This window comes from Oryctolagus cuniculus, chromosome 17 (genome assembly GCF_051225735.1).
Source record: "Oryctolagus cuniculus isolate XC-2025 breed Fujian yellow rabbit chromosome 17, ASM5122573v1, whole genome shotgun sequence".
Classification (NCBI taxonomy): Eukaryota; Metazoa; Chordata; class Mammalia; order Lagomorpha; family Leporidae; genus Oryctolagus; species Oryctolagus cuniculus.
In genome coordinates, this window is record NC_142883.1 from 25,993,548 (window position 1) to 26,021,506 (window position 27,959).

The window sequence follows — 27,959 nt, forward strand, 5'->3', positions numbered from 1 at the left end:
AAGTCTGTTCTTTGTCCTCTGCTCCAGGCGAACCTGAACCTGGCAGGGCAGAGATCCTGGGTCCCAGGAGAGAGGCCTGGGGTCATGCTAGGCCAGTCCTGGTGCCACAGAAAGCAGAGCATTAGGGCCCACACTGGCTACGGCAGGAAGCCCAGTTTGCAGAATGAACCCCTCTATTCCTCCAGCGGCCCCAGAGTCAGCAGGACTGCTGCTGTCCCCATTTTACAGATCAGGCCGTTGAGGCTCAGTGAGAGAAAGGAAATTTCCCCTTGAGGCAGAACAGGCTCTAGAAGCAGAACCTTCGACTCCCAGGCAGGGACGTTCCCTTCTCACGGGCACGGCTTCCTTCTCTCATCTGTCAGGCACGCCGGGGAGCGGATGTCCATGGGTGGTCAGGCAGTGGACTCACCGAGGCACCCTCCCCAGCCCCGACAGAAGGTGACTAACTGGGCCTGGCTGCCCCTCTGGCCTCCCGCCAGCCCTCCTGCTTGGGGAGCTTGACCCCGCTCGCAGGAACACTTCCCCAGGGGCAGGTCTGCGCTGCAGATGTGAGGTGCAGGCAGCCATCCCCGCCCTTCCCAGCACCCCCCAGGCAGTGCATTCCTGGCTCCCAGTGGGCGGAGGCACCCCAGGCCCCGGCATGCCCAGGCCCTGCCCTACCCACTCCCTGCCGCCCTCACGCACAGGTCCCAGGCTGGGGCTGCAGCCGACACTGCTTGGCACTTCCTGCCTGGCAGGAGGCCCAGAGCCCAAGTTCTGAGCCGGGAGCCTCAGGGGAGACGGTGCGGCTGGGGCCAGTGGAGGGGCATCTGGGAGACGCCTGCCATCCGGAGGGCTGGGTCCTTTGGCTGGAGGAGGGGGTCCTGGCCAGCACTGGGAGGCTGCAGGGAACACGGATGCAGGGAGAAGAGAAACTGGTAGAATGGGCTCAATACCCCAACCAGGGGCACGCCAGACTCCATCCAGATGGCCTGGGGTGGGCTCAGAAATCTGCCTGTTTCACAAACATCCAGGCCCTTCTGAGGCCAGCAGACCACAGCCTGTCCCCTGAGGCTGATCCCTGCCTCTCTCTGCTCCAGTCACCCCTCTGGCATGGGATGGCCTGTTTCATCCATGTCCCTCAAGATAGGTTCTGGGACAAGCTGATAGTTCTTGTGCCCTCCATGCCCACCCCCTTGGAACACTGCCCCCCGGGGCCACGTTGTGCAAAGTGTCAGGTGCCCAGTCCAGCCCCATCCCTTGTGTGCCTGTTTCTAGGTGACAGTAAGGAGGTTGGGCATCGCCTGGGTGCCTTAAGGGCCCAGGCCTCCTGGATCTAAGTCCTCCCATGGCCTCCAGAGGCAGAGTCCTGGCTTCCAGCAGCCCTCCCACCCCCACACAAATCCTCCCTGCTGGCCCCTCTGGGATTTGAACCCAGTGCCAGGGTTCCTCCAGCCTCCTCCGAAGCTAGTGGGTCGGGGAACATCCCACTAACTTGTGGGCTGTGTATAAGGCCCGCATAATCATTTGTCCTGGTCCTGCTAAGGCCACCACAGGCGGGACTCGCAATTCAATACATCTTCAGCAGGCTCATTTTTTTTTATTTATTTATTTTTTATTTTTTGACAGGCAGAGTGGACAGTGAGAGAGACAGAGAGAAAGGTCTTCCTTTTGCCGTTGGTTCACCCTCCAATGGCTGCTGCGGCCGGCGCGCTGGGGCCGGCGCACCGCGCTGATCCGAAGGCAGGAGCCAGGTGCTTCTCCTGGTCTCCCATGGGGTGCAGGGCCCAGGCACTTGGGCCATCCTCCACTGCACTCCCTGGCCACAGCAGAGAGCTGGCCTGGAAGAGGGGCAACCGGGACAGAATCCGGCGCCCCGACCGGGACTAGAACCCGGTGTGCCGGCGCCGCAAGGCAGAGGATTAACCTAGTGAGCCGCGGCGCCGGCCAACAGGCTCATTCTTAAGTTGTTCATTTTTTGTGGTCTGCAAAGGATGCTATAAAGAACCAAATGGCCCCAGGCAGAAAAAAGGTTCCCCAGCCCCGGCAAGGGGTTCCTTCCAAACCCCGATGGGACTAGGCCCCTCCCCTGCCTCACACCCCTGGGGGGCTCCCTCCAGGCCCTCTCCCCACCCCTCGTGCCCCACCCGGATGTTGCTGGGCCACAACTGTCCCGAGGACTTTCCAGAGCTGTTCATCACACAGCGTGCTCATGCCTCCCGGCCCACGCACATGCCGTACCTTGTCTCAAGCACCCTCCCGCCCCTCCTTCACCTGTGACCCTGGCCAGCGTCCTGCGGCCTCCCTGACTGCCCGGCTCCTGCTGAATCCAGGTGGCCCTCCTGCATGAGGCTGTGCCAGAGCCTGTTCCCCCCGACTCCTGGCGCTCCTGGAGGCAGGCACTGGGTCCCATCACCTCCCGGCCCCCAGACCCCGGCACACAGCTGATGTGCAGTAACTGCCTATCAAAGAGCAAGCTGTTCCAGGCGGGAGTCTGAGCCGGGGCCCACCTGCCTCCCCGCCTCCAGGCTTCTGGCCGGTGCGCCCCAGGACCTTGCTGCACCCGATGGCTACACCAACCGGACCGGTGCTGTGTACCTGTGCCCACTCACTGCCTCCAAGAACGACTGTGAACGGATGGACATCGTGGAGAAAAGTGAGGGGAAGGGGTGGGCTAGCCAGGTCGGGAGCCTGGCAGAGGGGCAGCTAGAATGTTCTGGAGCCACTGGTGCAGTTCTGGTCCCTTTGTGTCCAGTTTGGGGCCGTGGAGGAGCAGCACCACATGGGATTGGTGGGGCTCAGAATAATGTGGGGGGGGGGGCTGCCCTGCTGGGGTGGAGGGTCCCAAAGGGACCAAGCCACGCCTAATGGAGGCTCTGGGTCCTGGAGAATGGATGGAGGGGCCATGGCTCACATGCTGTCCCATGCCCACAGGTGACCCTGCCCATCACATTATTGAGGACATGTGGCTCGGGGTGACCGTGGCCAGCCAGGGCCCTGCAGGCAGAGTCCTGGTAAGTGGGCACTCAGTGTCGGCCCCTCCCAGTCCTTCACCTCCCAGGGACTGGGGAGAGGTTCAAGGGCAGCCCAGGCATTCTCTGTGCGTGCGTATGCGGGGGCCCTTGCAAGATGTCCCTCTATGTGGCTGGGTGTCCCTACAGGTGGACGGGTCCCCCACTTCCTGTGCTCCTGCCGAGGGAGCGTGTGACACAGGGCCAGCCGGGCCACCTCGGTCTTGGCTGAATCACCCACTTCGTCCCTGCACCCACTGGGGTGCTCGTCCTTTATGGGAACCCCAGGGAGTTGTGAGAGGGACGAAAGGGCAGAGAGGGCCCCGGGCGGCTGGCACTGGCTGCTGTGCCTTCCTGGGAGATTGGCTGCCGGAAGAGCCAGAGCCCTGCTGACCCCAGCTCGCCCCGGGGCCCCTCCCTGCTCTCAGTTGTCACCTCCTGCCTGCATTCTTCCGTGCCGGTCCCTGGGCTCTCAATATCTGAGTCTTAGGAAGACAGGGTTTTTTTCCCCCCTCTATTGTTTAGATTGATGTAAAATTTACATCTGGTGAAATGGATAGATTCTTAAGTTTCAATGAATTTTTCACAAATGTAGGTACCTGTGTAACTGACACCCACAAAAGATAGAACAAATCGACATCATTCCAGAACATTCCCCGTGCCCCCTTCCCGTCAGTCACCACCCCCATAGCCATGGCTGCTATGGTTTCTGTCCCCTTTGAACATCGTTCTGAGCTCTGGGTTTGCATCAGTTCACCAAAACCCCTCTTCAGGAGTCCATCGAAAGCAATTCCAGACTTGGCCCTGTCGTGGTGGTGCGTTCAGCCCCCCCATCCGCCCACTCATCCACCAGCTGTTCAGTGAGCAGCTACTGTGCGCTGAGCACTGTGTGAGCCCCAGGAAGGTGGCGGTGACTCAGGCCGGGCTCTGGCGCTGAGCCGCGGGGCTCGCAGCTGGAAGGGGACACAAAGAGCAAGTAAACAAGAAACAGGTCTATTTCTGGCACTCGTCTGGCCCCAGGCTGTTTTCAGACACCTTATTCTGATCCATTGATTTGCGCAGTTTTACACCCGGGCGCTGAGCACTGAAGAGTGTGGATCTGAGAGTGTGGATCGATTCCCACCTTTGCTGGCCAGCACAGCCGAGGGGCTTGGGAGCAAAGACTTCAGAGCCACACGGCCTTGGCTGGAATGGCCTCTGCCTCTCTCTCTCTAGATGTGGGATTTGGGGCAGGTTACTGAGCTCCCTGTGCCTCAGTCTCTTGATCTGTAAGATGGGAGAAACAATTGCCTGTACCCCACAGGGTGGTTAGCAGGCTTAAAGGAGTCAGTCCGTGCATGGGAGGAGCTTAGAATTGTGTCTGGCACATAGTAGGTGCGCAGTAAGTCTTGGCTGCAGCCACTGTTGTTGTTTCCTCTCAGTAAGAGGACAGGGTCATCTGGCGTCAGCGCAGAAGCAAGTGCCTTGATCGCTCAGTCAATAGCCTCTTTTAGATTCAAGAACCTGAGCCTCATATTCCCTCATCCTGTCCCCTTTTCCCTTTGCCAAGGTCTCTAAGCCACGCTCAGATCCGTACCTTCCGGCTTCCCAAAAAGTGTAGCTGCCCTTCAGAGCAATTTCTGAATTCTGGAAAGCAGATGCTGGTTTCCATGTCACTGTGGGAAGGCAGAGAAGCCAGCCTCCTTCCGCTCTGCTCTGCAGTGAGAGGGTAACGGGGCTAAGGGGACCCCTGCGTCTGCGCTCCTGGCACAGTCTCACTGTGTTGGGGTTGGTGTCCCCAGGTCTGCGCCCACCGCTACACTCAGGTGCTGTGGTCAGGGTCGGAGGACCAGCGGCGCATGGTGGGCAAGTGCTATGTGCGCGGCAACGACCTTGAACTGGACCCCAATGATGACTGGCAGACTTACCACAACGAGATGTGCAACAGCAACACCGACTACCTGGAGACCGGCATGTGCCAGCTGGGCACCAGCGGCGGCTTCACCCAGAACACTGTGTACTTCGGGGCCCCGGGGGCCTACAACTGGAAAGGTGGGGGCTGTGGGGGAGGGGAAGGGGGCAGAGACCACTCACCCTGTTAGCCTCTGGGATAGCAACTCAGACCATCCACAGTAGGGGATGGGAGAGATGGAACGCGGGCGCCAATCTCTCCACAACACCGTGACCTTGACTGCTGGAAAGCACTGAAGTGTGCCAGGGATGTTCACCCTCTGACCTTATTCATCTTAAAACACCTTGGCAAGGCCGGCGCCGTGGCTCACTAGGCTAATCCTCCGCCTTGCGGCGCCGGCACACCGGGTTCTAGTCCCGGTCGGGGCGCCGGATTCTGTCCCGGTTGCCCCTCTTCCAGGCCAGCTCTCTGCTGTGGCCAGGGAGTGCAGTGGAGGATGGCCCAAGTGCTTGGGCCCTGCACCCCATGGGAGACCAGGAAAAGCACCTGGCTCCTGGCTCCTGCCATCGGATCAGCGCGGTGCGCCGGCCGCAGCGCGCTGGCCGCGGCGGCCATTGGAGGGTGAACCAACGGCAAAGGAAGACCTTTCTCTCTGTCTCTCTCTCACTGTCCACTCTGCCTGTCAAAAAAAAAAAAAAAAACAAAACAAAAAAAAAAAACAAAAAAAAAAACAAAAAAAAAACACCTTGGCAAAGCACGGGCTACACCCATTTTCCAGAAACAGAAACCAAACCTGGAGCGGTAAAGCAAGCTGCTCAAGGCCAATAGTAAGTTAAGAGAGGTGACTTGGAATGGGCACAAAGGGCCAGTTGACTCCAGATGCACCAGAGGGAACTGTACTTAAAGCCTGCGGCGCGGGACAGAGCCGCTGGGCGGTACAGGAGGTGCTCCTCCCCTCCTCCCATTCTCCAGTGGGAACAGGACCCTGTGGCTCCTTCCAGATTTGTTTTAGGGTCTGTAGGTACTCGAAAAAACAAAGCAAACCACAAACACAATCACAGTTAGAATTCTCTTCCGCTGCCCTCTCTTTTCACTTACCGAAGGCGGTGGGCGCTGTTCATGTCAGCACACACAGGACCTCGCTTCCAGGAACTGCAGAGTGTTTCCTTGCATCAAGACCCACACTTGGTGCTGGCGTTTGTGGCACCGAGGTTAAGGCCCCACTTGGGATGCTGGCATTTCATATGGGGGCACCAATTTGAGTCCCGGCTGCTCTATTTCCGACCCAGCTCCCTCTTAATGCACCTGTGAAGGTATCAGATGATGACGCAAGTGCTTGGGCCCCTGCCACCTTTGTGGGAGACCTGGATGAAGCTCCTGGCTCTTAGCTCTGGCCTCACCCACCCTGACCATTGTAGCTGTTTGGGGAGTAAACCAGTAGATGGATGTGTTCTCTCGCTCTCTCTCTCCCTCCCTCCCTCCCTTCCCCTCTCCCCCCGCCCTATGTCATTCTGCCTTTCAAATAAATAAACAAATCTTCAAAAAGTAGAATATTTTAAAAAAAAGAGCCAAGCCTTTGCCGCCACAGCACCCCCAGTTCCCCCATCTCTCTGCCTCTCCCCATCACACCCCTGTGCAACCTCCTTGTTGCAGACTGAGCAGGCACAGAGAGCCCTGAGTCCTCTCCTGATACACAGGTAGTCCTAGTTCTGAGCTCCCTGGCGGCTGGGGCTCTGCCCCCTCCCTGACCCTGCCTCCCACCTGCTGCTGGTCTTTTTGGACCTTGGCAGTGTTGTAGGCACTCTGCAGCAGCAGCCCTGCAGGCAGAGCCAGGTAGGCAGCCGAGCCTGGGGAGGCGGGACCAGAAGGAGATGAAAGTGTGGAGTCTGAGGCCAGCGTCTAGAGATGTCATCCGGTATCTAATAATATCCAGGAGCCTGGATGCCAGCAGCGATGGCCCTGCAACCAGCCCCTGAGGGGACCATGAGCAAGCCAGTTTCCTTCTTGGAGCCTCACTTTTCTTAGCCACAGAATGGGCTTTTATCATTCTACCTGATAGACTTGCTAAATAGAAGGGAGCTGGCATCTAGCCTGCAGATGAAGCAGCTAGTTAAGCTGCCCGGGACTCTTTTCGGAGTCCCTGGGGTCGCACCCTGCCCCAGTCCCCCAATGCAGACCCCGGGAAGCAGCACTGATGGCTCAAGTACTTGGTTCCTTCCTGCCACCTACCTGGGAGAGCTGGATGGCATTCCCAGCTCCTGGCTTCAGCCTCTCGACGTGGAGGGCATTTGTGGAGTGGATCAAAGGATGGGAGCTCGCTCTCTACTCCTCAAATAAATAAATAAATAAATAATTTCCTTAAAGTTAAAAAATAATAAAGAGGAAGAGATTAACAAAGGGCAAAGTGCTCACGACTCAAAGGGATTTTATTATCCTTATCTCGACTGCGGGTTTGGGGGGCAGACAAGCTGCAGGAAAGGGGTGGTGACTGATGCGCCCCCTCTCCCTCCCCATATCCCTGTGAAGGAAACAGCTACATGATCCAGCGGAAGGACTGGGATTTATCTGAGTACAGTTACAAGGACCCAGAGGACAAAGGAAACTTCTATATTGGTGAGTCCATTGTGGGGCCCATTTAGTGATGGGGGCGGCCCAGTCCCTGGCACACGGGCGCACTTGCTTTCAGTGTCTGGTGGAAGAGTGAGGTTAGCATGCAGTGGGGCCAGTGACATTTAGTTCAGTTAACACACACTTGGTGACTACTACTACTGACTATGCCAGGCCCTCTTCCAAACTCCCAAATGCAAAGTTGCTACCTTCCCAGAACTCACAGTGTGCAGCAGGACTGGGGACTGGGAGGGAGTGTGGCTACTGGACATCCAGGGCCCACTTTCTTGCATCACCTGGAATAGCAGAATAAAAAATAATAGGGGGTGAGGTGGGCTTTGGGGCTGGGTCAAGAGTAGCAGGGGACAAACTTTTCTGGGGACCTGGATTGATCATCTTTCTCCCTACCCCAGGGTACACAGTGCAGGTGGGCAGTGCCATCCTGCACCCCACGGACATCACCATTGTGACAGGTGCCCCGCGGCACCGACACATGGGCGCTGTCTTCTTGCTGAGCCAGGAGGCAGGCGGAGACCTGCGGAGGAGGCAGGTGCTGGAGGGCACGCAGGTGGGCGCCTACTTTGGCAGTGCCATTGCCCTGGCAGACCTGAACAACGATGGGTGAGAATCTAAGGACATCCCCTGGGGCCAGGGAGAGAGGTGGGGGAGCACAGGCTTGCCCAAGCCAGCTCAGGGAAGTGGAGGTTTTGCATTTGTGCGTTTGTTTGTGTATGTGCTGTTTGTTGAGATTTGTGATCTGACTTCATGGGAGTCTGGGTATTTGCATGTCATTTGCATGACACCTGCACTTGTTTGTCTGTGCCTGCCATTAGTACCCAGGGCTCCAGGGGATGGGGGCTGTTTGGGGGTGATCTGTGCCTGTATAGCTTCTTCATGACATGTGTGTCCCACCTGGGGGGTCATTTGTCATTGCCATGTTCTCATGACCTATGGCCAGGGGTGCCGCTTGCACTGCCTGGCACCTTAAGACAATCGTGCCTGTTGAACAGGAATTATGCTGCCTGCTGGCGGCCAACCTCACATGCCTGTTCCTCCCCCTCTCCTGCGCAGGTGGCAGGACCTCTTGGTGGGTGCTCCCTACTACTTCGAGCGTAAGGAAGAGATAGGGGGCGCCGTCTACGTCTTCATGAACCAGGCGGGCACTTCCTTCCCTGCCCACCCCTCCCTTCTTCTTCACGGCCCCAGTCGCTCTGCCTTTGGCTTCTCCGTGGCCAGCATTGGTGACATCAACCAGGATGGATTCCAGGGTAGGAGCCAGCACCCCTCCCCCAGTCTCCCCACTGACCCAGTGCCAGCTGCATCCCAAGCTTGACAGGGCCCACAGAGGAGACGGGATGGGGCCCAACCTGTGGAGCTCAGAGTGAGATACTGGTAGGGAGAGCAGGAGGAGCAGCAGAGGGGAGCCAGTAGACCTCCTGGAGGAGGGGGTATGCGGCTGGTCAGTGGTGACTGGGCTGAGTTCACACTGGAGAAGAGTTGGAGGGACAGAGGGATAGGAGAGCTGGCTGCCTTGAAGTGCTCATTTTGAAGGGGGTTGTGAGACGGTTGGGGGTCGGCAGCAAGGCTGGGGGCAGCCCAAGAATGTAGTGTAGAAGGAGCAGATGATTTGGGCTGAGATGGGTGGGAGCTGTTGGTAATAGGGGTCATCTTTAGTGCTGTGCGGGACCTGGGGACCAATCAATCAAAATGGGGTGTCAGGGAGAAATCACTGGGTTGAGCCTAGTTGCTATAGAAAGGTGGAGTTATGGAGAGAGAGAGAGAGAGAATCTTCCATCCACTGTTCACTCCCTAAATGGCCACAACAACCCAGGCTGGGCCAGGCTGAAGCCAGGAACCAGAAGCTTCTCCCAGGTCTCCCATGTGGATGCAGGAGCCCAAGCACTTGGGCACCTTCTGCTGCTTTCCCAGGTGCATTAGCAGAGCTCACTGGCACTCAGACACAGCACAACAGTGTCACAGATGGCAGCCTAATCCACTGTGCCACAAAGCCGGCCCTTAGACTTTTAAGTGTTGACACTTTAAGTCCACTAAGTGTTCCGATTTTAATCCCCACCCTGGTGTCAGACAGAGGTGTGCTTCAATATCCTCCTCTGGACTCATTGTATGACTGGGTTTTCTGGGTCTGTTTCCTCATCTACAAAGTGGGGACGAAATACACACCCTGCAGCAGTCTGGTGGGAGTTAAATGAGCTGAATCTCGACAGCTTCCTGGCAGAGTCCCCGGTGACACACTCCTTCTGACCCTGCCGGAAGGTATCATTAGAAGAGGTCAGGGTGTTTGGCATGCCCACATCCTATGTCAAAGCGCCTGGGTTCCAGTCCCAGCTCCATTTCTGATTCCAACTTCCTGGTAATGCACACCCTGGGAGGCAGCAGGTGATGACTTAGGCACTTGGATCCCTGCCACCTGTGCGGGAGACACAGATCGAGTTCCTGGCTTCTGGCTTCTGCCTGGCCTGGCGCCATCTGTTGGGCATTTAGGGAGTGAACCAGCGGATGGAAGATCTCTTGTCTGTCTCTGTCTCTCTGCCTTTCAAATGAATGAGTAAATAAAAGTTTAAAGGCGGGGTGTCTGGAGGTGGAAGGCGTTGTAATAAGGGGGAAAGCACTTTTTTTTTTAAGTGCTGGGCTGTTCAGAGCACTGCCTGGCAGGGTGAGGTTAGCACCATGCCAGGCTCTGTGGCCTGAAGGACAGGCAGGCAGCTGCGGGGCCTGGAGGGCCTGGGTGACCCCCTCCTCCCCTCTTTCCCAGACATTGCTGTGGGAGCCCCATTCGAGGGCTTGGGCAAAGTGTACATCTACCACAGCAGCTCCGGGGGGCTCCTCCAACAGCCCCAGCAGGTATGGATGGACGGGGATGCACCTGCTGCCCCCGCCGGCTGAGGTGGGCCTTCCCCCCTTTCCCTCACTCACCCCTTCCTTGCTGCCCTGAGCCTTACTCCCTAGAACCTCTCCCCACCACTTCCCCCTGCTCCCAGGTAATCCATGGAGAGAACCTGGGACTGCCCGGCTTGTCCACCTTTGGCTACTCCCTGAGCGGGCAGATGGACGTGGACGAGAACTTCTACCCAGACCTGCTAGTGGGGAGCCTGTCGGACCGCATCGTGCTGCTGCGGTGAGCCAGGGGACAGTGGGCGGGCTCCTTGCTCTCCTTTGTCCCCGTGTGTGTGGAGGTCTGCACCTGTCCATTGTCAGCACCAGGCTCTTGGAAGCCTGCATCTTGGCCTTGGCCTGGGGCAAGCGGGAAGCACTGATCTCTGGTCCTGATGTCTGCGCAGGGCCCGGCCTGTCATCAACATCCTCCACCGGACCTTGGTAGCCAGGCCAGCGGTGTTGGACCCGGCGCTCTGCACAGCCACCTCCTGGTGAGCATCTCAGGCCCGCTGTGCCCACCACCCCCCTCGCGTGTGGCAGCGCAGGAAGGGGCCCAGTTTCCAATCCCTCCCTGGCAACTCCTGACAACCTACCTTTGGAGGTGTGATTCTGAGGTCAGCGAGGCTAGCCCTCCCCACAAAGCAAACTTCCTCGTGGGGAATGGTGCACAGTGGTTGGAGAGGGACTGCCTGGTTCAAATCCCAGCTCAGCGGTTGCAGGGACAGGGCTGGGCTCTGGGGAGTGAGGTCCCAGAGGAAGAGAGAAGAGGGGTGCACTTAGGTGGACGGATGTGGGGAAGGAGGGAGAGTCACCTTGTGCAAATTATCGATCTCTCTGGGTCTCGGATTTCTTGCCTGTAAAACAGAGTTCATAACTAATTCACAGGGCTGTAGTAATAATTAAAAGAGATTATCTACCAAAAGTCCTTAGCACAGCGCCCTGTACACCCTACGTGCTCAAAGAACATGAGTTGCTCAGAAAGTGAGGACACTGATGGCCGTGACCCCCGGTCTTTGTGTAAATGAGGACATGGGGTGGAAGGCAAAGGGGGGCAGGGCAGAGAAGCAGGGGGTGGGGCATAGTAGGAGACCTGGGTTCAAGACTGGTTGAGGCTACCAACCTCCTGACAACTCCAGACGGGTCTCTCTGTCCCCCCCGAGCCTCGGTTTCCCCTTTGGTGGCCTCTAACCTGTTTCTCATGGCCGTAGTGGAAATGGCATGGATGGGGCCAGGGACACTGCAAATCAGCTTTGTGGACTCCTCAGTTTTGTCCTTGCCTGTCCCCAGAAGGGCACTGGTTTCCCTTTGTTCAGTACAGGGCGGAGAGCCAGGACTGGGTATCTGTGTCCTGGGGCTACTGGGCCCTCCTGTAACCGCCCCCTCCCCACCCCCAGTGTGCAGGTGGAGCTGTGCTTTGCTTACAACCAGAGTGCTGGGAACCCCGACTACAGGCGGAACATCAGTGAGTGCAGGGGCGCGGGCGCGGGGTCGCGCCTCCCGCTGGCCGCCGGCTGACCGCCCTGTCTGCCTGCAGCCCTGGCCTACACGCTGGAGGCCGACCGGGACCGCCGCCCGCCACGGCTTCGCTTTGCGCGCAGCCAGTCAGCTGTCCTCCACGGCTCCTTCTCCATGCCCGACACGCGCTGCCAGACGCTGGAGCTGCTCCTGATGGTGAGAGGAGCAGCCTGGGAGAAGGCAGTCTGTAGGGGCACAGCACCCAGCTCGAGATAGAGGGGAGGTACCGAGCCTGGGGGTGAGCAGGACAACAAAGGTCTTAGCGCCTCTGAGCATAGCTGAGGGACCTCTTAGCTCAGCTCTGGGAGAAGGGGCAAGCTCCGTCCCTCTCTGGGACATCAGGGCGGACCGGAAGAGCCCAGCCCCCCTTAGAGGGACCGCTGGGGAAGAGTCCCGTCTCCTCACTGCGGAGTGGCGTCAAGACGGTGTAGTCTCAACTTGACGATCAGTCCAGACAGGCCTCCGGCCGAACTGGGGGGCTGTCAGGATGTAGGGGTCCCCGGCGCCTCCCTGGGGCTCGGGCTGGTGTGAGGATTCCACTGGGGCTTAGCTCGCCCTCCCTCCCCAGGACAACGTCCGCGACAAACTCCGCCCCATCGTTATCTCCATGAACTACTCGTTACCCCTGCGGATGCCGGAGCGCCCACGCCTGGGGCTGCGGTCCCTGGACGCCTACCCGGTCCTCAACCAGGCGCAGACTCTGGAGAACCACACGGAGGTGAGCGGGGTCCGGGCCCGGGCGGGGGCCGCTGCGTGTGTGTGGGTGTGGGTGTGTGTGGGGGGGGTGCTCCCGCTCACGCCCCCGGCCACCCCCAGGTCCAGTTCCAGAAGGAGTGCGGGCCGGATAACAAGTGCGACAGCAACTTGCAGATGCGGGCGGCCTTCGTTTCCGAGCAGGGGATGCCGATGAGCAGGTGGGCTCCGGGCCGCGCTGATTAGTCAAGGGATGGCGGGGCTTCATTGGCTGGCAGGATTTGGGGGCGGGGCCTCGCCGGCTAAGGGAGGAACCTCATAGAGAGGCCAACTTGAAATAGAGGGGCGTTTTTTGACCGATAGGATGACCAGAAAGGTGGCTTTCTCCTAAAGGTAGGGCCTGGCTGTCCGTCCCAGGGGGTTTTCCTCCCCAGTACACCCGAGGGGCGAGGGCTAGCGCTCCGGGGCAGGGCGGAGGCGGGGCTTTCGGCTGAGGCCGGGGCTCCTCCCCTCAGGCTCCAGTACAGCAGGGACGTCCGCAGACTGCTCCTGAGCATCAACGTGACCAATGCCCCGAGCCGGGAGCGGGCCGGAGAGGACGCCCACGAGGCGCTGCTCACGCTGGAGGTGCCGCCCGCCCTGCTGCTGTCTTCAGTGCGCCCGGTGAGTGCCCGCTGGCCGGCTCACCGCCCACGCCGCGGTGCTCCGCATTTGCACCCCACTACGCACGCCATCTGCAGGTCATCCTTTGCCGCGTGCCGCCCTGCTCTGGGCTGGGCCTCGTTGCTCGCCTGCAGCTTCTCTGCTGCCTGGCGACCTCGGTTCTACTTCTCTGCCCTGTCTAGGGCTTTTGACCCTGCACCCAGAGGGGACCGAGGACAGGGCCTGCCGGACCCCACCCTGAACCCACTCCTCTTCTTTCCTCAGGCGGGGACCTGCCAGGCTAATGAGACCATCTTGTGCGAGCTGGGGAACCCCTTCAAGCGGAACCAGAGGGTGAGCCCCGGCCACGCCCTCCCAGTCTAGGTGGCTCCCAGGCTGCTCCTTCCACCAGCTCGTGTCCTTGTTTGTGCATACCTGCTTTGCAGGCTTCCTTGAAGCAAAGAGCCAGAGCCAGAGCCAGAGCCCTAGGGTGGGGGCAGGAAAAGGCCCAGAGTCTGAGAAAATAATGGGGCCGTGGCGGCGGCCGTGGGGGGGGGGGGTACATGCACACAGCTACAACAGGCAGAGGGGAGGAAGCACCTACCCTATCGTGCCAGCTTTTGTGTGATGTACTTCTCACGACTCCTGAGGCCCAGATGCCATCTTACATTTGACCCTGTGACAGATGGAGCTGCTCATCGCCTTCGAAGTCATCGGGGTGACCCTGCACACACGGGACCTCCAGGTGCAGCTGCAGCTCTCCACGTGAGTGGCCTCAAGGAGCCAGGCCGGGCTCGGGGGCGCGGGGTCCTGGGTCTCCTTCCGACCTCCCATGTCCCCTCCCCAGGTCGAGTCACCAGGACAACCTGCGGCCCGCGACCCTCAGTCTGCTGGTAGACTACACACTCCAGGCCTCGCTCAGCATGTGGGTACTGCTCCCTCCACTGCAGACCCAGACTGCGGGCCCGAGCTGGGGTCTCCTTGTCCCTAGGGTGTCCCCTCAGCTCCTCTGACCCTCCTCCTGGCCAGGTATCCTCAGGCTCCCACTCCTCCAGGTCATGCCCCCCAGGGTCACCAGGGTGATTGCTGTGACACCGCTGTAAAGCAGGGGGAGCGGAGGCACCCACCACCCTGGGCCTAAGGTGTTGGCCTCTCCCATTTCCTGAGAGCTCACTGCTAAGCACCTGTGTCCATCACCTCACTGTCTTCTCACGTCTGCCCTGTGATGCGTTAGCTGCTGTTAACTCCAGGGAAACCCTGACTCGGAAAAGCTCAGTTACTTGCTTGGGGCCACACGGCTGGTAGAGGCGTGGCTAGGGTTTGTATTCAGGTGTACCTGATGTCAGAGGGGTGGCAGTGAACCAGGCTCGGCACCCACCCCATCTGCCAGTGCCCAGCCTCCTGTGCCCAGCGACTGTAGCATCTTTCCTACCCTCAGGATGAATCACCGGCTACAAAGCTTCTTTGGGGGGACAGTGATGGGGGAGGCTGGCATGAAAACTGCGGAAGATGTGGGAAGTCCCCTCAAGTATGAATTCCAGGTACGGGGGCCTGTGGAGTCCTGGCCTGGGGGCTCCTGGATGGGAGAGGGGTCTGTTCTGAGCCTGGAGCCTGAGGCTGGGAAGGTTGGGGGCTTGGGGAGATGGAAGTGGCTTCCCAGGAGATAGTGACCGTGACACCTCTCGTCCCAACAGGTGGGCCCAATGGGAGAGGGGCTGGCGTCCCTGGGGACCCTCATCCTGGGTCTGGAGTGGCCCTATGAAGTCACCAATGGCAAATGGCTGCTGTACCCCACTGAGATCACCATCCATGGCAATGGGTCTTGGCCCTGCCAGCCACCTGGAGACCTCATAAACCCACTCAACCTCACTCTTTCCGTAAGTTCACCATCAGGGTCTTCCATTTGCAGCTCATTCGCAGGCTGCAGGACGAAGGCCAGTGTTTCCCCTCCGTCCCCTCATAACCTGCCCTGGGAGGCTGCCGGTCCCCTCTGTCTTCTCCCCTGCTCCCAAACTTCCCTCTGCCTTCCCAGCAAATCTCCTCTTGCCCCTTCAGGACCCTGGGGACAGACCACCCTCTCCGCAGCGCAGACGGCGACAGCTGGACCCGGGGGGAGATCAGGGACCCCCGCCCATCACTCTGGCTGCTGCCAAAAAAGCCAAGTCAGAGACTCTGCTGGTGAGAGGATTGCACCCACCCTGTCCCAGGGTGCAGGGGTAGTGAGGGACATGCAAAGCAAAGCAGAGTGGGACCCCTCTTGAGGAGAGCCCGATCTGATGAGGCGCCACGGCCCCAGCCCTCAGGAGCCTCCAGATGGAGGGTAGATGTAGCTGCAGTCCTTAGAGGGTGCCCCACTCTGATGTGGGGGAGGGTCCAGTACAGTCTCCTCCCAAAGGAGAAGACCCTGGCTCTCTCCCAGGGACCCTGGAGGCGGATGGGTGCTCAAAGCCTTGAACTTTAGGGCGGGAGAGTGGAGAGGGGCAGGAGGATGTGTGGGCTGGGAAGGGAGGAGGAACAGGCTTGGGTGGGCTGGCGGAAGCCTGGCAGGGTGGAAGGGAGGGAGCTGGCATGAGCAGAGGCTCAGGGTGGTGGTGGGGGCTAGGGAAGGGGTGCCAGGGCCGCGGGGACCAGATTTCATGCTCTCCGTGTTCCTGGCCTGATATGAGCTTGGCCTGAAGACTGTATAAACATGTAAGTGGCGGGGATGGCAGGTCAGGGGAGCGTGCACAGTGACAGGATGACATGAGACCCCTTCCGGTCACCCAGGGGTGGGATGAGCCCAGGAGGGGTGGAAGGTGAGGAGAGAAGCACAGGCGCCTGAGACCCACACTGTGTCATGTCTTGTGTTGCCCACCTGCTCACCTCAGACCTGTGCCAATGGCCGTGCCCGCTGTGTGTGGCTGGAGTGCCCCATTCCTGATGCCCCCACTGTCACCAACGTGACCGTGAAAGCACGGGTGTGGAACAGCACGTTCATTGAGGTTAGTGCCCCGGGCTGGGTGTCCCCACTGCTACCTGGCCAGATGGGGAGGCCAACAGGGAAGGGTGGGAGTGAGGCCAGGGTCACAGCAAGGCACCGTGCGTGCGTGCATGTGTGGCGCAGCATCGATTCCACAGCTGCGTGGCTGGGACTGTCGCTGTGTCAGTGTTAGGTTTGCGCATCTGCCTGAGGACACATACGTGATGCTTATCTCCAGCCAAGGTAACTTTCTCCCACGTGTCCATTTTTCCGCCTCGCGTCTATTACTCTCGGTCTCAGGGCCTTTGCCCATGCCACTGCTGCCCCTGGAATGCCAGTTTCCTCTGTGCTGTCTCTGTATGGACCTGTTATCAGCACTCGGGGTCTCCAACAGCTCATTTACCACCTGTGAGACCTTTTATGACATTGCCAGCTGAAAATGACCCCCTGCCTTGGACATGCACACAATGCTCTCATAAGTGCCACTTCCAAGATATGCCACTTGTCACATGGTCCTGCCAATGACTCGGCCAGCCCTCCCCGTGCCACCTAGACCAAATGTCTTGTCTGTGAACGATCTGTTTAGCTTCGTGGGCATATGGTTTCTGTTGTCACCACTTCTGCCCCGTAGTACCCAAGCCGCGTAACCAACCAGTGGATCTGGCTGTGTGCCCAAACTACTTTGCTTCCCAAAGCAGGAGCTAGACCAGATTCTGCCCACAGGCCTGACCTAGACTCTGACCTTCATGGTCTCTGCTGGCCCTCAGCACACACAGGACCTGACACAGAAATGAATGGACAATGCACACTTGTGCTGTTTAAGGGTGCTGCCCAGTATGAGGGCCCCAGCAGTAGGGGTGAGTGAGGTCAGCAGGGAGGCTCAGAGGGGCTCCAGCTGCTTCTTTGGACCTGCCTCTTCCCCCTCTAGGATTACAGAGACTTTGACCGGGTCAGGGTGGATGGCTGGGCCACCCTGTTCCTGCGAACCAGCGTTGCCACCATCAGCATGGAGAACAAGACCACGTGGGTGAGTGAGCGTGCTGACGGGTAACAGGCTTTGGGCTCCTTTTAGAAGCCTATGGATACACATTGGCTGTGTGGTTCTCAATTCTGTTTTTGTTTTATAGGTTTTTGTTTGATTGATTGATTGACTTGAAAGTCAGAGTTACAAAGAGAGAGGGGGAGACAGAGAAAGGAATCTTCCATCCACTGGTTCACTCTTCCCAGGTAGCCGCAATGGCCAGTGCTGGGTCAGGCCAGAGCTGGGAGCCAGGAGATTTATCCAGATCTCCCACACAGGTGGCAGAGGCCCAAGAACTTGGGCCAACTTCCACTGCTTTTCTCTAGCCGTTAGCAGAGAGCTGGATGGAAAGTGGAGCAGCTGGGACTCCAATCGGCACCCATATGATATTCTGGCATTGCAGGCAGTGACTTTCCCCATGGCACCACAATACCGGCCCCTGGTTCTCCACTTTGACAGCACCTAGAAGCTTCTGGAGGACCTCTGGTGTCTGGACCACACCCCAGAGCAATTACCTCTGAATCTCCAGGAGTGGGGCCCCAGTATCGGAGGATTGAGTACCCCCAGGGGCACTAACCAGCGGCCAGGGGTGAAAACCACTACCATAGCTTCCTTGTCCACACAGCAGCTCTGTGGAGAGTAGGGGCTGGGGGTGGATCTCTGTTTTCCTCTGGGCTGACAGCACTGAAGCCAGAGACATGGAGTGACCTGTCCCAAGGGGCACAGCTTGTCAGGGCCGGGAGCCTGGGCCCCCAGATGGTCACGTCCCCGATGGACATGCGAGCCTTCTGGCCACCGGCAATTAAGAGTAAGGAGCAGGATAATAAGGCAAACAAGTGAGGGCCACCGGGGGGAGCCCCACATTTGCAGATGAAGCAATTGCCTACACAACAGAAATGGCCAGAAGCCGGACAATTGTCAGGTGCTGGAAGAGAAGTCGGGGAGTTCAGGAGCCTCAAGCACAATGTGGAATCCCAAGTCCCTGGTTTCCTACATGCTGGCAATAGCTCACCAAAAACACAGTGGATACCATCCCACTCCAAGCTCACACAGCATCCAGGAATAAACATACCAATGAATGTGCCACCAAAAGTGAGGGAAAGAGGTCACTGTGATCAAGTTCAAGTTGCCACCTCTCTCTCTCTCTTTTTTCAAAGATTTATTTTATTTATTTGAAAGCTAGAGTTACATGGAGAGAGGGACAGATAGAGAGACCTTCCATCGCTGGTTCACTCCCCAAACTGCCAAAACAGCAGGGGCTGGGCCAGGCCAAAGCCAAAGCATGGAACTCCATGTGGGTCTCCCATGTGGGTGGTAGGGGCCCAAGCCCTTGGGCCATCTTCTGCTGCTTTCCCAGAAACATTAGCAGGCAGCTGGATAGGAAGTGGAGCAGCTGGGACTTGAGCCAGTGCGCATATGGGATGCCGGCGTCACAGGCAATGGCTTAATCCATGACACCACAACGCCAGTCCCAAATTGTCACATCTTCCCAAATAATCCCAGGCCTAGCAGGATCAGGAAACTTGAGCAAAATTCCAAAACTTGATTCCAAGTTAGATCTTGAAGAATAAACCTGATAAAATTGATAACAATATTTTGAAAAGGATGTGAGTGGGATATTAGGAGTCACATATAGGGAGATGAATGGTTAGGTACATTTGGGGACATTTTCTAAGATAAATTAATATAGTAAGAAGAGGTTGGAAAAGGGCCAAAAATACCAAGAAACAGAATGGAAATTTACTTTATGATACAAATAGTGCTTTCAATCAGTAGACAAAAGTAGACTGTTAAATAGTGTTAGAACACCACAGTTAGCAAATGCAGACAAATCCCTACCTCATGCTATAAATAAAATAATTCCATTTGAATTCAATGAAATATTTAAATGTTGAATTAAAACCCAATATGCCAAAATAAAATGCAGAGAATCGTTGAACAGTGATCTTTAATTTCAGGGAGAGTGAACTGTTATTAAACTCAGGAGTCACAGAGGAAAAAACCTGACAAATGAGACTCCATGAGAACTTAAATCTGTATATAACAAAAGCGATGGTAAAGAAACTAAAAGGGTGAATGATGTTCACTCTGTTGAAAAGTTCAGGACAAAGTGCCGATCCAGATTCTAATATATAGAGACAAAATGGATAAACAGGCAGTGTAATAGGGCGAAATGCAAATGATCAGCGTACTCATAAACAAAAATAACAGAAGCTAGATTTTGTGCTGCCTATCAGATCGGAAAATACTAAAAAGAATAACGCCGTCTGCCATTGATGGGGTGGAGAGAAATGCCCTGGCTGGAGCACACGCGGGTGGATTCTTTTTGAAGATGCATTTGTCAATATCCATGAAAATTTAAAATGCCCGTTCCCTTGGGTCCAGCACATGGTAATAGACCTGGAGGGGGGAACAGACAAGTATGCCGAGACGGATACATGGCGGTATCTGAGGGCATTATTACTCCTGGTAGAACATTGGAAACCTCCCCCATGCCTTTTAGGAGGAGACTGGTTCGAAACGTAAGGGCATATTTCCTACAGTGACTGTGCCGTCCTCAGAGGTCCATCAGAGGCTGATGTGGGGCACCCAACACGGAAAAGAAGCAGGGTGCAGAAGAGGGTGTGTGTCAGGAGCCCGTTCACGTGCGTGATCTGCCTGGGATCACATGGCACGACGTGCAGCAGAGAGTCCAGAGGGAGTTACATCCAGACAGCAAAATGACAGAAGTGACAGAAACTTTCGTCTTCATAGCATCTGCATTAAAAAAAATCAAAGTAATTTCAAAAGATGTGAAATCACGTATAGTTAGAAAAAATAATGGATACAAAGATACTTCAAAGGGTTCATGGGAAATGGAATTAAATGATAAGTCTACTTGGATGCATGCAAGTCTATTTTAAATACTTATTTATTTTACTTGAAAGAGTTACACAGAGAGAAGGAGAGGCAGAGGAGAGAGAGAGAGAGAGAGGTCTTCCATCTGCTGGTTCACTCCCCAAGTGGCCACAACGGTTAGAGTTGTACCAATCTGAAGCCAGGAGTCGGGAGCCTCTTCCAGGTCTCCCACGCAGGTGCAGGGGCCCAAGGACCTGGGCCATCTTCCACTGCTTTCCCAGGCCACAGCAGAGAGCTGGGTTGGAAGAGGAGCAGCTGGGACTAGAACCAGCGCCCAAATGGGATGCCAGCACTGCAGGTGGCGGCTTTACCCGCTACACCAAAGCACTGGCCCCAACATGCAAGTCTATTTTAAAATCCAGGCATAGCTTTTATAATTTGCATTTCCCATAAACTGTTTGAACAGCCCTTATATACACAGATTTCAAAATGTTTGGCATCAAAATAAATTTATATTTTAATTTCATTTTCAAAGAACTTTTTAAAAAATACCCTGGGGCTGGTGCTGTGACGCAGTAGGTTAAAGCCCTGGCCTGAAGTGTCAGCATCCCATATGGGCGCTGGTTCTAGTCCCGACTGCTACTCTTCCGATCCAGCTCTCTGCTATGGCCTGGGAAAGCAGTGGAAGATGGCCCAAGTCCTTGGGCCCCTGCACCCTCGTGGGAGACCTTGAAGAAGCTCCTGGCTCCTGGCTTTGGATCAGCGCAGCTCCGGCCGTTGTGGCCATCTAGGGAGTGAACCAATAGATGGAAGACCTCTCTCTCCTCTCTCTCTGTGTAACTCTGACTTTCAAATAAATAAAAATAAATAAATAAATCTTTAAAAAATAAATAAAAGGTACCCTCATACATACGAGGGGGTCTTAAAACATTCGTGAGAATTGCACATTATGAAAAATGTGCACGGGTAAAAACTTTTTTGCACCAATATAAACTTACCTTTTAATTGTTTCTCCATGAAGGTTTTGAAGTTACCATGTATGTAAACACACACACACACACACACACACACACACACACTCCTTTATAGGGAAATAGAATGGCCGTATATGCAGTGCACTCTTCTGCGGCTTTTTTGGTAAATATTTGTGGAGCTGTGTAGCGGGTGTGGCTCTCAGCACTTCACTCGTATTAAATGCCTCTAACCTTCCCAGCAACCTGTGAGGTAGGTATTTTTGGAATTCCCATCCTGCAGACGGACAACAGAGGTTAAGTAGCTGGCGCCAGGTCACACAGCCTGTGAGTGACACCGCCAAGTTCAGGTAGTCTGGCTCCAAACCCAGGCTTGCGGTCGCTGTGCCTCTGAGGTAGCCACTGTGACCCCCTTACGGGAGAGGGAGAGTAACGGAGATCCAGAGAGGCGGTCCGCCGGGGAGCGAGCTAGCACACAGCCCCGGGGTGTCGGCGCCGCGGGCGGAGGCTCTTTCCAGCCCCTGGCTGCCCCCTACTGGCAGCGGGTCAAACGGCAGGGTCCTAGGCCTCGTGGACCCCGGAGCACTAGTCCCGAGCCTTCGGTGGCGAACTCCTGGCTGAGTCCCCTCTGCCTCCGGCCCCCCGCAGTTCTCCGTGGACATCGACTCGGAACTGGTGGAGGAGCTGCCCGCCGAGATCGAGCTGTGGCTGGTGCTTGTGGCCGTGGGCGCGGGGCTGCTGCTGTTGGGGCTGATCATCCTGTTACTGTGGAAGGTTCGGACCCCAGCCCGGCTCCTGCTCCCCAACCCCGCTCCTGCCCCCGCACCCTCCCGACCGTCTGCCCTCATCCCACCGTCCACCCTCCGCATTTGCATCCTACCCCACCCTGCCCATTGGCCGGCCCCCTTGCCCCCCAGCTGCCAGCCACCCCCTGCAGGGCCCGGTCCCCAGTGCTGCCCACCAGGACGTCCCAGCGCCCCCTGATGGCCCTCCCGCCTCCTCCCCTGCAGTGCGGCTTCTTCAAGCGAGCCCGCACTCGCGCCCTGTATGAAGCTAAGAGGCAGAAGGCGGAGATGAAGAGCCAGCCGTCAGAGACGGAGAGGCTGACCGACGACTACTGAGGGGGGCAGCCCCCGCCCCGGCCCACCCGGGTAACACGGCCTCCGCGCCTCCTCCCAGGGCCTCTCCCTCTGTTCTGTCTGCACTTCTTCCGCTAGGGGGCCCCCTCTGACCCCGCCTGAGATCTGGCCCCTCCCTGCAAGCCCATGCTCTGGCTCTCCCCAGCCTCCCCTGCTGAGCCTCTAAGGCACCTGGGGCCCCAAGAAGGAGCCATTGCCTTCTGGGGACTGGGGAGAGATCACGGCCAAGGCTGGAGGAGCAGTCCATAATAGTCCTAGACGCCCGCTGACCCGCGAGACCCAGCGATTTCCCTCCGAGACAATCAGCTTGCTCACTGTCCCCTGTGCTTTCCTGGCCATGCCATCAGCACCCTGCAGCTGCCCCTGTCTCCATCTGCTGCCTCCTCCCCTCTTTGCCTTCCTCAACTCCTCCTCCTTCCTCAGGGGTCTGCGCTGGGGCGGCTCTTCTCCCTGTCTTGTTGCAGGGAGGTGGGGATGTGTTTGAGGTCCTGGCTTTGTGGACCCCCAAGTAGGGGGAGGAAGCAGCCAGCCCCTCCTCCCCCTGCTCCCAAGGCTGGAAGCCAATGCTCTGTCTCTTCCCTGCCACCTCCAGTGTGACTTCTTCAAGCGGACAGGCTACTACCGGATCATGCCCAAGTACCACGCGGTGCGGATCCGCGAGGAAGAGCGCTACCCGCCTCCTGGGAGCACTCTGCCCACCAAGAAGCACTGGGTGACCAGCTGGCAGACTCGGGACCGATACTACTGATGCCCTCCCCCTGCCCACTGCCAGGGCCCCCTTCCCTCCTATTTATCGTGAGTTATGCCCCTGGCTGGCTGCAGGCCACTGCCCATGGCTGACCCACAGGAGGCCTGGGCCCTGGACCTTGCAGCACCAAGCACCCTGCAGCCCTGTGTCCTGGACACACGTGGGGCCTGCTGTTGCGGCCCGTGCCTCTGCATTGCGGAGGCCACATGGACCTGCCCTGCCCCAGCCTCCACCTGTGCCAAAACCAAGCCACAGGGTCACCACTAGCGCCACCCCCACTTGGTGGTGACCCCTCCCCCACTCACACTGGATCCATCCTGGGCCACTGTCACTGGAGGGACTTGGCTGTCCAGAGGAAAACTACTGACAGGGAGCAGCGTGCTGGGACCCGTGCATCCCTGGACCTGGCCATGGAACTGCAAGGAAGGTCCCAGCAGGGCCTTCTCTCCCGGGCCACCAGCTGGGCCAGCAGGCGAGGCGGGGGTACAGAGGAAATGCCACTACTGAACTGCCACCCCAGTCTCGGTCCCGGACACAGCCGGCCTGGAAAGACTGCAGTCCAGGAGGGAGGGAGCAACGCCGGAATGGAGACCCGGCCGCTCAGGCCCCACGCTGCCTCCTTCCCCGCCACTGACTATGGGTCCAGGGCCTAGAGTGCTGCTCCTGGCTGCCCTTGGCCTTCAGAGCCAAGCTGACTGCCTCCACAGGCTGCAGCCCAGGCTGGTAATCCGCCCGCCCCTCTCCCAGTCCACGGTACTGTAGCAGGGGAGCTCCTCCCCCTCCTCGTGCCTTCTTTGTACAGAGGCTTCTCATGGCGACCAATAAACAGCTCCCTGTTTGTACGCGCGGCTTCCGCCCCCTTCCCAGCCTGTGCGGTCTCCCTGCTGACGCTGAGTGGACAGAGCTGGCGTGTGTGTGTGTGTGTGTGTGTGTGTGTGTGTGTGTGTGCAGGGGGTTGGAGGGGCCCCTCCTCACTGAGATCCAGGACCTAAGATGAGGGCGGAGCTGGGATGGGATCTGCAGAGCGTCCCAGGAGAGGGCACTGGCCCAGGGAGGGAGCAGGGCAGAGTGGTGTGCTAGGATGGGTCTAGAAGAAGCTGGAGCTGTTCCACCAGGGAACCGGCAGGACTGGCTTGATCAGGCGGTCAGAAGGGGAAGCAGTGACCCAAAACTGCCAAGACCAGAAGGGCACAGGGTCCATCCCCTAGGGAGTACCCCAGGCTGCTCAGCGCTGGGCCTACAAGCCCTGTCCTTTGCTCCCCAGTGCCTCTTGGGGTTCTGGCTGCACCCGCACGGGAGACCAGGAGGAAGCACCTGGCTCCTGGCTTCGGATCGGCACAGTGCACCGGCCATAGTGGCCATTTGGGGGGTGAACCAATGGAAGGAAGACCTTTCTCTCTGTCTCTCTTTCTCACTGTCCAAAAAGAAAAAAGTGGAGCTGGGACTCAAACCCAGGCCCTTGGCTATGGGACGTGAGTGTCCAAACTACATGTCTTTTTTTTTTTTTTTTTTTTAGATTTAATTTTTATTTATTTGAAAGCACAGTGGGAGAGAGAGAGAGAGAAGACCTAGAGAGACCTTCCAGTTGCTTGTTCACTCCCCCCGATAGCCATATTGGCCAGGGCTGGGCCAGGCCAAAGCCCAAGAGCTCAGAACCCTACCCATGTCTCCCAGGTGGGTGGCTGGGGTCCAAGCACTTGGGTCATCTCCCGCTGCTTTCCCAGTGCCTTAGCAGGGAGCTGGGTCAGCTGGATCAGACTCCAACTGGCGCTCCCATAGGGGATGCCAGCATCACAGGCAGCGGCTGAATCCACTACACCGCAGTGCGGGCCCGGGCTGATTATCTTAACTGGGGCTCCAAGCACAGGCCCCTCCATGGCTTCTGTGGCCTAAGCTGTGGCCTCTGTTGATTTTCCCTAAGACGTTGAGCTTCAGCGAGACTTCACTGAGGCTGGAAGTGGGTCCCAGAGAAGCCTGGAGGCAGATCCCAGATTCCCAAGCCCTCCGTTCTGGGAGTGCCTTCTTTTTTTTTTTTTTTCTTTTTTTTTGACAGGCAGAGTGGACAGTGAGAGAGAGAGACAGAGAGAAAGGTCTTCCTTTGCCGTTGGTTCACCCTCCAATGGCTGCCGCGGCCGGCGCGCTGCGGCCGGCGCACCGCGCTGATCCGATGGCAGGAGCCAGGAGCCAGGTGCTTTTCCTGGTCTCCCATGGGGTGCAGGGCCCAAGCACCTGGGCCATCCTCCACTGCACTCCCTGGCCACAGCAGAGGGCTGGCCTGGAAGAGGGGCAACCGGGACAGAATCCGGCGCCCCAACCGGGACTAGAACCCGGTGTGCCGGCGCCGCTAGGCGGAGGATTAGCCTAGTGAGCCGCGGCGCCGGCCTGGGAGTGCCTTCTGACATGTGCCCGGGGGGTCTCCCGGCCTCCTCGTGTGGCAGGCACGTGCCCTCCACTCTCTCCTCTCTCTCCACCAGGGCCACCTCACAACAGAAGCCTGGGCTCCTGCGCAACCTGCTCTCCCACTTTGCCCCTGGGATCCGCCCCCCAGATGATTGACAGTGCAATGTCCACCTCTCTCAGCAAAGCCTCCACCTCTACCCAGAACTGCCAGGGATCGGAGACTTCACTTTGTTTCCCTGCCTGGTGGGGTGGGGGTGGGGGTGTTTACACAGCCCCCTCCCCCGTCAGCTTCCCTGGCCCAGCCCCCAATCCTCTGTGTGAACCCCACATGATCCTGACATTCCCAGGGTCCATGAAGCAATCGGTCGGCAGAGCTGCCACCGTGCCCACTCTTCTGAGCCCCGTGGACTCTCAGCCACGGGGTGCATCAGTAGGAGGTCCCTCCAAGGCCAGCTGCTCCCTGCTGGACACGCGGGACTGCATGGCAGGCCCTCCAGGTTGGATGCAACAGCTGTGACTCAGTCTCTTTTTGTCAGATGTTTATTTATTTGAAAGAGGTGATAGAGAAAGGGAATGAGAGGGAAAGAGATCTTCCATCTGCTGGTTTACTCCCCAAAAATGCTCTCAAGAGTCAGGACCGGGCCAGGCTGAAGCCGGAAGCCCTTCCCACATCAGGGGCCCACGTGGTGTGGAGGGACAACCTCTGCACAGAGCAGGTGTACCCAGTCATCCTCCACTTAGGTCATTGCTATGCATATGGGAGACCAGGATGAACAGTTCCTGTCTCCTGGCTTCAGCCTGGCCCAACCTGACTGTTGTGGCCTTTTGGGGAGTGAACCAAACAAATGGAAGATCTCTCTCTCGCCATCACTCCACTTTTCAAATAAATAAATAAAGCTTTCAAAAGAAGAGTGGTACTGGCAATTTTATTACACCATATTGTTATAATTGTTCTTTTACTATTATTCATTGTTAATTCCTTTTTAAAAAGATTTATTTATTTATTTGAAAGTCAGAATTACACAGAGAGAGAGGAGAGGCAGAGAGAGAGGGACAGAGAGAGAGAGGTTGGTCTTCCATCTGCTGGTTCACTCCCCAATTGGCTGCAACAGCCGGAGCTGCGCCGACCCGAAGCCAGGAGCCAAGAGCCTCTTCCAGGTCTCCCATGCGGGTGCAGGGGCCCAAGGACTTGGGCCATCTTCTACTGCTTTCCCAGGCCTTAGCAGAGAGCTGGATGGGAAGTGGAGCAGCCGGATCTCAAACCGGCGCCCCTATGGGATGCCGGCACTTCAGGCCAGGGTGTTAACCCGCTGTGCCACAGCGCCGGCTCCTCATTGTTAATTTCTTATTGTTCCTGATTTTCAAGTTAAACTTTATCTCAGGTATGTGTCTACAGGTAAAAAGTGCATGTGTAGGGGGTCTTAACAGCCACTGGGGGTCTTGGAGCCTATTCCCCCAGCATGTAAGGGTAGGCTGTGATAATCACCTTCTGTTGTAATTATTTTCTTATGCATCTGTCTTCCAAACCGAGAGACGAAATGATCGAGGGACAAGGTCTAGTCTCGGTGCTGTCTGTGCTTCCTGATCCCAGGACAAAGCCCAGCACGTATTAGGCGCCTGATCAGCCCTGGCCAAGGACTGTCCCCTCCAAGAGCAGAGAGCATCCAAGTGGCCAGCAGAACTCAGGTCCGGGATGGAACATACCTCCTCTGACCACAAGAGGGCGCGCCACGTTTCCTATAAGCGAGCCCGGCTGCTGGGGGCGCCCGGTGGCGCACCTGCTCCCGGAACCTGTCCCCAAAGAAGCCCAGGGGTTTCGAGGGGCGGAGGGGCGCGCTCCATGGCCAAGGCTTTGTGTTGTGCTGATTCGCTAAAGGTGCTCGAAAATTAGCACCTGGAGTGAGTGTTGAGTCTAGCGGTTAAGACGCCCCTCCTCCCACATCGGAGTCCCCGGGTTCCATCCCTGGGCCCGGCGCTCGCTTTCAGTACCTGTCTCTCCTCCTCTCAAACTAGAAAACGGAAAAGGAGATCGCACTGGTGGCAGCTGCTGTCTTCACCGCCGCCGGTCGCGAGGGTTTTGACTCCGGTGTTATTCGATGGGAAAGGCTACCGCTACTTTACCCGGAGCCACTCGGGCCTCCATGGAGGCGGCTGGGTTGCGCACCTAGGCTTGCGTGCCGGTCCCCAGTGTGGCGCACATACACAGTCCGGGGCGCTGTCATCTGCGCTCGGAACCCAGAGGACCCCGGGGAGGGAGAGCAGGCAGGCATCAGAACCAGTGAAACGGGCATCTCTTGCAGAAAGGGGATTCGTTGAAAGCCACCTGGACAGGTCAAGAAATGAGAGGTTTAAAAGGACCTAGAGACAGCTGGGGGCCCGGAAAGGCGCAGGTGGAAGCGCGGGCGAAAGGGCTCCAGGAAGGAAGGGGTTAACCCGGGCCCAGTCCAGGGAAGGAAAGGGAGGAGTGTGCGGGCTGGAGGCGGGACCCCGGCTCTGCCTCCGGAAAACAACAGGCCGCCTCGGGCAGGGACGGGGTTAACGGGGCGGGCCCAGAGGGAAGCCACGTGCCGAGGCGGAAGCCCATTGGCTCTCCCGGAGTTGTTTGTGAACATACATTGGCGACGTCGGGGCGCCGCGACGAGCCCATTGG

The 27,959-nt window shown here is 57.6% G+C and overlaps 1 protein-coding gene and 1 long non-coding RNA gene across 3 annotated transcripts in view; one reads left to right on the forward strand and one right to left on the reverse strand.

The window, feature by feature from the left end:
* The window catches only part of ITGA3 (integrin subunit alpha 3), a 29,831-nt gene extending 6,080 nt beyond the window's left edge, over window positions 1–23,751 (forward strand). The window contains exons 2-26 of one of the 2 annotated variants that reach the window (XM_051825563.3): window positions 2,508–2,635; window positions 2,914–2,993; window positions 4,772–5,021; window positions 7,408–7,494; window positions 7,902–8,109; window positions 8,560–8,756; window positions 10,262–10,350; window positions 10,488–10,624; window positions 10,788–10,874; window positions 11,778–11,845; window positions 11,918–12,054; window positions 12,467–12,616; window positions 12,715–12,812; window positions 13,107–13,254; window positions 13,519–13,587; window positions 13,919–13,998; window positions 14,081–14,158; window positions 14,672–14,774; window positions 14,928–15,110; window positions 15,289–15,411; window positions 16,101–16,214; window positions 17,121–17,219; window positions 21,671–21,796; window positions 22,033–22,173; window positions 22,754–23,751. In XM_051825563.3, coding sequence (XP_051681523.3) covers window positions 2,508–2,635; window positions 2,914–2,993; window positions 4,772–5,021; window positions 7,408–7,494; window positions 7,902–8,109; window positions 8,560–8,756; window positions 10,262–10,350; window positions 10,488–10,624; window positions 10,788–10,874; window positions 11,778–11,845; window positions 11,918–12,054; window positions 12,467–12,616; window positions 12,715–12,812; window positions 13,107–13,254; window positions 13,519–13,587; window positions 13,919–13,998; window positions 14,081–14,158; window positions 14,672–14,774; window positions 14,928–15,110; window positions 15,289–15,411; window positions 16,101–16,214; window positions 17,121–17,219; window positions 21,671–21,796; window positions 22,033–22,143 — 2,950 coding nt within the window. In that variant the 3' untranslated portion in view covers window positions 22,144–22,173; window positions 22,754–23,751. Of the gene's footprint in view, window positions 1–2,507; window positions 2,636–2,913; window positions 2,994–4,771; window positions 5,022–7,407; window positions 7,495–7,901; window positions 8,110–8,559; window positions 8,757–10,261; window positions 10,394–10,487; window positions 10,625–10,787; window positions 10,875–11,777; window positions 11,846–11,917; window positions 12,055–12,466; window positions 12,617–12,714; window positions 12,813–13,106; window positions 13,255–13,518; window positions 13,588–13,918; window positions 13,999–14,080; window positions 14,159–14,671; window positions 14,775–14,927; window positions 15,111–15,288; window positions 15,412–16,100; window positions 16,215–17,120; window positions 17,220–21,670; window positions 21,797–22,032; window positions 22,174–22,753 lie in introns of those variants that run through there. The other variant, XM_089318150.1, reaches the window with a different exon arrangement.
* On the reverse strand, window positions 19,144–27,500 carry LOC149121158 (uncharacterized). Its single transcript, XR_016224186.1, has 2 exons — window positions 27,299–27,500; window positions 19,144–19,970 (listed from the first exon to the last, which is right to left on the reverse strand). It is a non-coding gene; the product is annotated as an uncharacterized LOC149121158 (long non-coding RNA).
* Window positions 27,501–27,959: the final 459 nt, after the last annotated feature.